The following is an 11197-nucleotide window of genomic DNA, read 5'->3' on the forward strand; positions in this document are numbered from 1 at the left end:
CAAAACGGGAAGACAAAGCTTCCAAAGTGGAAAAGCAGCATGTGAGCAGAGTGGGAGGCAAAACTCATTCACATAATGCTAAGCTATGGTGTAGCATCACATATCTGAAAAAAGAAGGAGGTACATAGAGGCATACAGGACAATGTCCTGGCAACTGCTACTACTTAAAGGTCTAAAACTGATAAATGATGATATTATCAATCACTTCATAGTCACTTTCAGCAGCAGGCAAGCCAAAATGCATCCAAAAGAGACTTTTGGTTTTGGGTTTGGCTACCAAATGGTGGTATTCAGTACAATCCAAAGTACGGTGATGAGTCATAGTGAATAGAAATAATTTGGGACTGCCAGACAGCCTACTAGGTGGCAGAAGCAGCTTGCCATGACCACGGTACATGTTGGCAGTAGCGGTGACAACCTGCAAAGCCTCGTGGTGGCACCACAATCAGTGGCAACTTGCAAGACCTTGTAGTGGCAACGGGAGGGGGCAGCTGTAGCAGCGGCAGCCTGCAAGGCCTTGCGGTGGTGGCACAAACTGTGGTGGCTTGTGAAGCCTTGCAGCAGTGAGAGTAAGTGACTGCAGTAGCAGCGGCAGACTGTGAGGACTTGTGGCAGCGATGGGAGGCAGGGGCAGTAAGTGGTGGTGGCCTGCAAGAATGGGAGGTGGCAGCAGTAGCAAAAGTCCCTGTTGCGATGCGTTTTGACTTGCCTGCTGATGAAACTGAGTGTGTGATGATTGATAATATTGTCATTCATCTGCTTTAGACCTCTTTAGTAGTATCAGTTACTTGGACATTGTCCTGTTTGCCTATGTATAGTTCCATCCTTATTTCAGACATTGCGGATGATTCCAATGTTTAACTAGTGATGACACTGCAGTGTTTAGCTGATGATATTGTGAGGTTTAGCTGGTGATAACATTGCAGTGTTTAACTGGTGAGTTATTGCAATGTTGAAAACCAGTTATTGCCTAGCCCTTACACACATTTTGATTCACAATATATTGGTAGCTCAAATATTATGAAACAATGATCAAACTGGTTTTGGACGATATGTTGATGTATCACCCAGCCCTACTGTAAGGAGCAAGGGTAAGTCCCACTATGTGAGCAGATGCCCACCTGTGCAATGTGAGATGTCACCAAAAGTTCCCTATATTGAATAAGTGTGGGTTTGCTTGTTGGTTTTAAAAGCCAGACTCTTCGCATGTACTTAGAACCTGATAATGGATACTGAATACTTGTGTTACCGATATTTATTAAATATGTGCCCATTCTGTTGCAATTAAATCAGGAAAGAACAGAAAAGTACAAATCACGAGCTGCTGAAACTAAGCTGGTAAATGTCACACAATTATGCAAAAGTAGATACCAGTGATAGGAATGTGGTGTTCTCTTTTACTAAAAGGTACCCATAATAGCACTTTTCAGAATGTCATAGAATTATAGTGGTAGCATTCTCTTTTTTAAAGTAGCTTTTTAAATAAGAATATTTCAAAATGCAATGACGTGATGATAAAGTGTATTTATGTGAGGGGGGAGGTTCAATTTCTCCTTTTATTTTTATGACCCACATATGAATAAATTTACTTACTTAAGAGAAAATGTTTTGACAAGAATATCAGAACACTAATCACATGCAAGAGTCTTTAAATTATTTCTTGTCATAGCAACTCTCCTCTACTGACTGCCCATTGTGAATGACCTAATGATATCATATTAAATTGACTGCAGGTGGACCACACAAGGGTAGTAAGATAAATTTAACAGTGAAAAGTCATTTCCAAATCACTCACACTGGTCCTTCTCAATTAAATATATATTTAATAGAACTGACAATTGATCAGTCGATCAATCTTATGCTTAATAAATATTAAACTGATGAAAATTTGCATATGAATACTTCTGAAATTCTTAAGTTATGCACATGTCACATGAAGCAGATAGAGGAATGCCTCTTCAATATTATGCCTCACACCTACAGCATTTCTAAATTATTGTATCAGAAAAATATTGCTATACAGTCTGCTGCCTGATTCATTAGGGGCACCATTTTATTAAGTCAAAATGTGTTTATATAATCCAAATATTATAAACCTAATATTCAATAGCTAAGGGTTGCCTAGCACCATAAAATGGGATGCAACACTAGGCTTGAGTGTTTGTCAATGTCCTTAGATCGGGGTGGCTAACCTGTGACTCCTCAGATGTTGTTGAACTACAACTCCCCTCAGTCTGAGCCAACATGGCCAATTATCAGGAATGATGGGAATCAAGTTCAGTGACTTCAGGAGAGGGGATGCTGCACAGGTTAGCCTGCCCTGCCTTAGATCAATGGCACTTAAATGAGTCTGTATTGAGCTTAATTTTTGAAACTGAAGAGCAACTAGTGCCAGGATAAGAGATTTGGTATACAATAAAAAGCATTCTTAAAAACAAAATAAAGCTTGTTAACAAAACCAAAGCAGTGTTCAGAATCATATTACACAAGGCATATCTTACAAGGCTGGTCCTCTTGGTGGCTTGACTCAGCAGAACTCTCAGAAATACTAGCAGTTTCTTCAGCATTCCTTCCTCTTCGCCATGTTACCAAACAGTATGATTCTGAATTATCAGAGGAAGCCAGTTCCAAAATATCACTTAAGGTATGACAGAGGAGATTCTTCTGCTCTTCCTCTGAAATATTCAAAGTCAGAACAAACACAAATTTTGACAGTGAACTTGCATGAAAAACATCTGGCAATGTTCATACTATTCAGGGTTTTCCTTAAACCCTGGCAGCTTTAAGGAGGGCTAGGAGAAGGATTGGAACTGGTGGTTTCCAGGTCAAATCTATATCTTGCAGCTACCTAGACACCTAATCTACCAGTCCAATTTTTCTACTTAATTCAGCAGGGACAGAAGGATAAGAGTACGAAAATGGAACAAGGGAGGCATGATGCGGAGCAGAAAAGATCTGTTGACAATTCATGTTATGATCACAATACAAATGAGTTCAACCTTAAGAACCAGTTTTTCTTTGCATTTATAATTTGACAACTTTGGCAGTTCACTGTTTTTTCTAGGGGGGAAACTAAACATACACACAATTAATTTCTACTGAGCCTTAGAAAATCAAGGGTAATGGGCAAAGGTTCTTTATTCATCAGAGTTCCAAGTGCCTCCACTTATCCCAATTGAATACAATGATCAATGAGGATAAGTCCACCTTCTCCAGTCCTAAGATAAGAGAAACAAGTTCAGCAGAAACAGTAAGGCAAACTGTGTAGTAAGAATAAAGAATATACAGTGACATTTCTGCCACTTGCCTAATTTACATGACAATTCCATTTGAAGGATTTGGACTTTCTTGAGCCCCACTTAAATTCTGTAATGCTGAATTCTATATCCTCTATTTCAAAATCATCAGCAAATAATGCATTTGTACACTAATTGTAACATCAAATTACTGCAGAAGCATATTGCTAATAGCTCGTGAATAATAGTGAACTATAATTTAGCTTAGCACTGTGTAATTTGCTGGCAAGTACTATATCAAAACCCTCTTGTGGAGGTAGGTTTATGGTTACCTTGACATTGTCTCCAGGTAGATTTCTCACAAGTAAAAAGCTTCTTCAGAAGGAATGCCTTATATTAAAGATAACATTGACATATCAGATATGTATGATTTGTTCTTCAGTGGTGCAAAGTGTTCCATTTTCAATATCAGTTTAACTTCTTTTAAAAGAAATAAAATACATTCCTAGTTACAGAAGGCCTTTTTCCCTATGCAAATGTACAGTTTACTTTTTTGCTCACTATCACTAAATTATTTACATAGCTACGGGATTAGAAATTGCTTAACTATAACAGCATGATAAATTTTCTCATGCAATTATATCATTCTCTCAAATCTTACAAATGTTTGAAGCATTTGATGGCCAATTTAGAGGACTAGATATCTGCCCCTACCTAAAACATAAAATGAACTTTATCAAGAGTTAAGTGCTGCAGGAACTCACAGAACAGGTTAGTTCTCAGATCTATATCTGCAACTGATTTAAGTAGGCATGTTGATTTTATGTATTATATTAATGCTGCAGACAACAGTGGCTCAAAACAGCAGCACTGGTAGTGCTCAAGCTGTACTACTTCAACAGAGAATAATCACCTAAAGTAAACCCAACCAATATATATTTGTCATAGTGTTTACTTCAGGTTTTCACATAAGCCAAAGGACAGAAGGCAAAAATAGGTATGTTTCAAATTTACATAGTTTCCACAAGCTTCTATAGTATTACCTGAATGGGCGCAATCACAGCGCAAGGGCCTCCTTCAAATTGTTCTAATGCAGTTGATTCTGATTCACTAAATACAAACCCTAATAGGAGGAACCAAAATAATGGGTTAGTTGTTTCCAAAGAAAAATGTCCATTAATAGAACAGTCTTTCATACTTATTCCTTATCAGAGTCAAACTACTGAGTTTTACTTTCAATATTCTGTCTCTGCCTAATAAAACTCAAACAACCCTGCTCAGTTCTTTTAACGGTATCATTCATTGTACTGATGTTTTCAAGAAGCTGCATCAACCCCAGCCTAATTTTCGGAGTGGTAGTAGGTAATTATCATTTCCTAGTGTTTATATCCTTACTTATCCTACCTTCTGTTAGAAATGTGCAAATGTTATTCAGTCTGGCTTGGCAAAGGCCATCAAATCCTCATTCCAATACAAGTGCTGCAGTGACAGGCATACCTTTATTGTATCTATCTATCTATCTATCTATCTATCTATCTATCTATCTATCATCTATCATCTATATACATACACACACACACACACACACACATATACATATATTCATATATGTATCACTACATTTCTTCTTAAACCAGAACCTAAGCAGGTTCCAACATTGTAAAAGAAATCTTTTTCTTAATGTTTTAAGAAAAAGTCCTGGGGACAAAGTATAAATAAATGACTGGGGGTGGGGGAGTGGAAACCTACATGGTAATGTCCATATACTGGTGGGCGGGTGAGAGGGCACAGTCATGGTCTCATCAAATGACTACCTTCAACTGGGTTCAACAAATAATAAATTCCATCTGAACACAGATATCCTAACTCCCCAATGGTACATTCCAGCCACACACAAAAACTGTGCTCTGCAGTTTTGCTCAATTTTGTATTGAACTCCATGCACTTTCTAGGTCATATTCAATCTAGAGCAGTGTATTGCTTTGACACAAACGAGGTATTGGAGTGAACAGAGTGTACAAATATGTCGCTTTTGCTTAGCTTTTCCAGTAGCTAAATGGAACCATGAAACAAACCAAAAACAATGGATACAAGTTTCATCTGCCATTTCAATATAAGGGGTGAAGGGGGTATTTTTACAAGACACAAACATTTACAAGGATACTGTAGGAAATGGTAAACAAGTACAGTCCATCCCTGAAGCAGGTCAACATAAAAAGCAAGACTTGCATGTAATTCCAAGGACTCTGTGAACTTTTTAAAAAGCGTATTTAGGGGGAATATTTTGAATGTGAGTACTGAAGATTATAGTCACAAAACAATGTTAGAACAAACTTGCATTGAGCTCAGCAGCAGCTCTAAAATTGTTATATGATAGGACAGCAAAACAAGGCCAGGTTTTCTGACTTGACAATAACTGAAGCTTATATTAACACAAAGGCACTGTAAAGCTTGAAAGCTTCTATTCCAGTCCCAGCGAGTTGCTGGGGTGAAAGAGGGTGGGAAAAAGCTGCAACAGAACCAAAACCAGAAAAATCCAACTTAGAGGAGAAGGAAGTGAAGAATAAAATATATTAACCAAGTCAATAGAACAGATGGCAGCAGTCATCTATTTAACAGACACTGCAGCGTATACTGTATTTGTGACAGAGGTGTTTATCCTGTCTTACCAGAAATCTTCTAGCAGGTCACACAACTTTCTCATATATCACAAAACAATTTTTCCATCCTGTGCAAACACAGAAATTGCAGCTGACTATACCCCCAGTCACTCAAGTTCACACACTGTCTACATGAGTGAGTACACGAGAATGTGATTTATTATGTACAAAAAAGGACCAGGGTGGTGATCGAAATGTTTTTTATCCAACCTTTGCAAAAACAAAATTCTTCTTCAAATTAATTACTTAGCTGGGATTTCTTCAACTTACGTTTCTTTCTTATTGATCCTTCAATTATAGGCACAAATATTTTAAATTATAACAAAACAAGCTTGCACTTCTGACCAAATTATTTCAGTACAGCCAGTAATTACTAATTTAATAGCCTGAAATACTGCCAGTCAAAGTGAACCTTTTTTAAAAAAGAAGAAGAAAAGAGAAGGCCAAGACAACTTTATGATTCATCCCTTTTTTTTGGTCAACACATTTCAGAGATTTAGGATTGTTCATCCATGAGATTTCCTGTCCACTGTTGCCAGTATTTTTCTGAAGGCAACATGGAGCCCTAACATAACCCTAATCTGCTCATGAAAACAAATTCATTGATTAGCTCCTTAAAACAGACAACTGCCAGAACATACTACTTGCCCTTCCCTTTCTTATCAACATATCCAGCTGCCAGGTCGCTCAATCAAACAGACTTTAATATAAAAGCACTGACAGCAGCAGCCAAACTACAGAACCTAAGATAATAGCTTAACAATAACAAGTAACATAGTTACAAGCACATATAAGCTCCAAAATGTTAACTGAGCATGCACACACACAGAGAAATGCAATCAATGCAATACCCATTTATAACACTCCTCTCTATGTAAAACAGGAAAATAAATTTAAAAAGCTTTCGTGTGCATGCACACTTCTTCAGATATCTGGTATCAGAAGAAGTATGCATGCACACAAAAGCTTATACCTAGAAGAAACTTAGTTGCTCTCTAAGGTGCTACTGGACATTTTTTTAAAAAAAAAAAATTATTTCGACTGCTTCAGACCAACACGGCTGCCTACCTGAATGTAAAACAGGAAATAAAAGGAAAATAGCCGTTCCCAAGAGGGGACAACATAATGCGTGATTATTGTTTCAGCAGCCAACACACAAAGGAGAACAGTTGTAGAAAAATAAAGGACAAATCACATTGGTCTAGAATGCATATCACATTAAACCATAGTTTAAACAGGCTGTAGTGCTACTGCACACTGCTCAAAGTTCCCGTGGTGTTCTTCTCCTGCTCCTATTGCTCCACAGACAAAACAAGCCAGAGTCTGGCCTGTTATCTGAACCCAGGCTCATTGCTTGTTTCTTTCAAACCAACCATGAACAGAAATCAAGGTTTGTTCTTGGTTTATCCCTCGTGGTGTGGCTTGAGAAGAACAAACCACAAGCCCAGGTTTGAACAATATGACAAGCCAAATTTTGGCTTGTTTTGTTTGTGGTGCAGCAGGAAGATTGAAGGGGGACCACCTTAGGAACCTATCAGCAGCATATACCACCTCACTGCTCATTCACATTGAACCACAATCTATTTTTAATGTGATGTATGAAGTAGGCCACTGGAAGCAAAGAGGAGCATTTCTATAACACCAACACATTTTGAACATGGTCATAACCACAAATGCATATTTTATTGATGATGAAACATCAACTGTGGCCAGAACTGAACTGAGGAGAGCAATTAGCAGCAGCATTCTGCTGCAAGAAGCCAAACTTCCAACTAATCGTTCTTGTTCTCTTCCCTCAGTTACCTTTTATTGCAAAACAAATTATTTCATTAGAGTGGTTTGCCATGCATCTGAGATTCAAGTTGATGGAAATGATGGAATGGGCTAAGACAAGCTTCCTCAACCTCGACCCTCCAGATGTTTTAAGACTACAATTCCCATCATCCCTGGCCACTGGTCCTGCTAGCTAGGGGTCATGGGAGTTGTAGGCCAAAAACATCTGGAGGGCTGAGGGTGAGGAAGCCTGGGCTAAGATATTGTCAACCCAGAAACAATAACTTTAGGGGGTGCTTTTTTTTGTAGATCTACCAAGGAGTTAGTTACCTGGGTACAACATTTGGAATGGTGGAGACGATGTATACTGCAAAGACAAGAGTAACTACACATGTTACTGACCAATTAATTCATTTAACATGTTTACATTTCCATTTAACTTATCAGTGCTACATGAGCATATACTGGCTAGGTCGCACCAGTAGCTATTTTAAATGGGGTATAGGGCTGAATCATCTTGTGTTGTCCACAAAATTTAGCAATTTCCAATTACAGGGTGGCACTTCTAAAAAGACATTATAAAATATTGTCAAATGAAAAATACGGAGAAATTAAAATGAGGACCATATTAACTTTCTAGAAAGATTACATGGATGATTCCTAAATGCTGTTTGTTAGAGGGAGCTTTCGGTGCCATGCCCAAACACAGTAATTATTATTGGATAAATATTTGCGCTTCATTGTTTCTATTGCCAGTGCTGTAATAGGCAATTCAAAGCTTTTATTAACCTCTTGGGAATCAGTAGTATGGACACAATCCATAATTTTTTTCTACCAAGATCACAGCACATCAACTTTTAGGTTACAAAAAAAAATCTCCCAAAGCAAAACAGAAAAAACAGAATAACTTGTAAGGTTTTTATATTGATTATTCATGGACAAGCTGTTGATAGCAGTGTTTGCTATCAATGCAATCAATGCTGCATCATTATATGCATAGAGTAAGCCAAGTCAAGCTTAGAGGAAATGTTGAAACCTTTTTTTACATATTCCACAGCAATCTAGACTATAAATGTGAAATTTTACTAAAAGGATATCACATCCCAAGTCCATGCAGTACTTAGAAGAAAGCCTTGCTAACAAATCAAAAAGTATTTCAGATTCTTGGGCAAGAGCACCAATTTTCCAGCTCTGTGAAACCAGACCAAAAGCATAACATGCAGTACAACATGGCAGAAATTTATCAGAACTACTAATGGTTAGAATGACCATCTTAAAGAAACCCAGGACCCTTAACTTATACACATGACGGAATAGCACCAATGTTACCCAACCATGTAGGATAGTTATTACAAACAGCAATAAAACTGTGCTGAACATAGTAGCACTGTTTACAACACGGAGCTGGGAGAAAATTACTAGTTTGTCCTTGACCACAGGCAAAGGAGCAGCAGATGTATCTTGTCACCTACTGGGTTTAGAGCTGGGTGACATCAGCTTTTCAACATCATGGTGTATCGCCAGCCAAACATCGCAGTTTGGCGATATACCATGATGTTGAAAAAACAAGATGCATTGGCTTCTACCCACGAGACACCAGGTGAAACTGCCCCAGCTTTCACCTTGAGAGCTGAGGCAGTTTCACCCAGGCTCGCAGGCTAGGACAATGCAGTTTGTTTGTGCCGCTCAGCTGAGGGGAGGTTCCCCCCCCAGCTGAGACAGCCCCGGTGCTCTCACCACTCATGTGCCTCATGTACAAAGCATTGGGGCTCCTGTGAATGCCCGCTGTGGGGAGTGGCAAGCGAGCTCCCCTCAGCTGACCAGTTTCACAGAGCCCCCACCACGCTTGCAGAAGCCAATGCCGGGTTGGGGGTTCTTTTAACTGCTCAGCTGAGGCAAGGGCAGTTGCACACTCCTCAGTTGAGCAGTTTAAAGATGCAGAGGGAGGAACAAGCTGTACTGGTGCCTCACCAATACAGCTTGTTTCTCCCCCTCTATCGTATGAGGGCAGAGTGGGATGGCTGTTTCACTCAGATATAGGAACTCTTGACTCTCTCCAGCGGACGCTGCTAGCAGAGGGACTCAGGAGCAAAGGCGGTTTCAACAGCGATATACCGCTGAAACCGACATCACGGTCTGCTCCTCGTACCGGTCCTGGGCGATATATCACCCAGGCCTAACTGAGTGGCAAATACACCCTTTCCCAACAGTAAATATACCGAAGACTTTTACAGACAAAGAGAAAGGGTTTGCCAACCTTATGGTGCAAAAGATATCCCCAGCTCATACATAGATAGGGTGGGGGTGGGGAGGCAAATGACACATCTTAACAGCTATCATGATGACTGTGCCACCACTATATTTGGGTCCCTTCCTGCCCATTTCAAAACAGGGGAATAACAGGCAAAGGAAGATGTATCAAGGGGAGAGAATATAACTCGGCTCACTAGTTACAGTGCGAAAAAAGGGGGGGATACAGAAGAGCAAGAAGGGTGGAGATCCCTTATTCTCCCAAGTCACAAACCACCCACCTCTCTGCCATGATGCAGTTCAAGGCTGCGCCAGCTGGGAGCGCTTGTCATGCCAGACACTACCGACGGCATCACGCTTCCCACCAGCGCCTGACGAGGAAAGGGGGAGAAGGAAAGAGCACAGGGGTCCAAAGGCAAGGAGGAGGAGGGTGTGTGAAAGGGGAATGTGAAAGTGAATGAAGGCGCGAAGAGGGAAGGAGGGAGGATGGCGGGGGGGGGGGGAGGAGGAGGCCGGGACGTACCTTGTGCCCACCGGCAGAAGATGGTGTCGGCGAGGCCCTGCGTGCCGGGCTTCTTGCCCCACACCAGGTGGACGACCTCCTGCCCCAAGTCAGCCATGGCGGCGGCTCCCGGCGGCGGCGGAAAGGCGGCAGCGGCGGCGGCACAGGCGACGGAGGGGCGGCGGCCAACCTGCGTTCGCTGAACATGGGCAGGAGGCGGAGGAAGCGGCGGCGAAGCGGGCTCCTCACGAGGCGGCGGCTGCCGGGCCTGAAGGGGGAGAAGCGAGGGATGCTGAGAAAGGGGGACAGGGGCAGACGGAGGCCCAGCGCCGCCCGTTGAGGCGCTTCTCCCTCGACAGAGGGCCGCGCCTCCCTACCCCGGCTTCCCCTCAGAGGCCACGCCTGAGGAGGCCGCGCTTCCCCGCGAGGGGCCGCCTGGACCGACTCCCCCGTCGGGCGTCGCGGATGGTTATACTGACCGGCCTTTCTGCTCTTCCTCCTTCACTGCTGCGCGCGCGCGCCCGCCTGCCTCACCCGCTCCCTTCCTCAGGGCTCAGTAGTAATACTGAATGGCGGGGTTGGGCACTACCGGCAACCCCCATTGGAGCAGCTCCTTGACAAGCAAGCACCTCGTCGAATGGGAGGCGTCGAAGCGGGGCTCACTTTCTCCCCCGCCCATCCTGACTCGGGGAGTTAACAACACGGTCAGAAGCGGGGCGGGGAAGGGAAGGGAAGGGATGCACACAAACACGCTCGGCCGCACGCCAATCAACAAC

General features: G+C 41.8%; 1 protein-coding gene across 1 annotated transcript in view; it reads right to left on the reverse strand.

Annotated features, from left to right (window-relative positions):
* Nucleotides 1–11184, reverse strand: part of MINDY3 (MINDY lysine 48 deubiquitinase 3) — a 32917-nt gene extending 21733 nt beyond the window's left edge. The window contains exons 1-5 of the mRNA XM_083578806.1: nt 10901–11184; nt 10443–10689; nt 4280–4359; nt 3569–3626; nt 2502–2675 (exon numbers count right to left, since the gene is read on the reverse strand). Of these exons, the coding sequence (XP_083434932.1) occupies nt 2502–2675; nt 3569–3626; nt 4280–4359; nt 10443–10539 (409 nt within the window). The 5' untranslated portion in view covers nt 10540–10689; nt 10901–11184. The remainder of the gene's footprint in view (nt 1–2501; nt 2676–3568; nt 3627–4279; nt 4360–10442; nt 10690–10900) is intronic.
* Nucleotides 11185–11197: the final 13 nt, after the last annotated feature.

This window comes from Podarcis filfolensis (genome assembly GCF_964270895.1).
Source record: "Podarcis filfolensis genome assembly, chromosome: 12".
NCBI lineage: Eukaryota > Metazoa > Chordata > Lepidosauria > Squamata > Lacertidae > Podarcis > Podarcis filfolensis.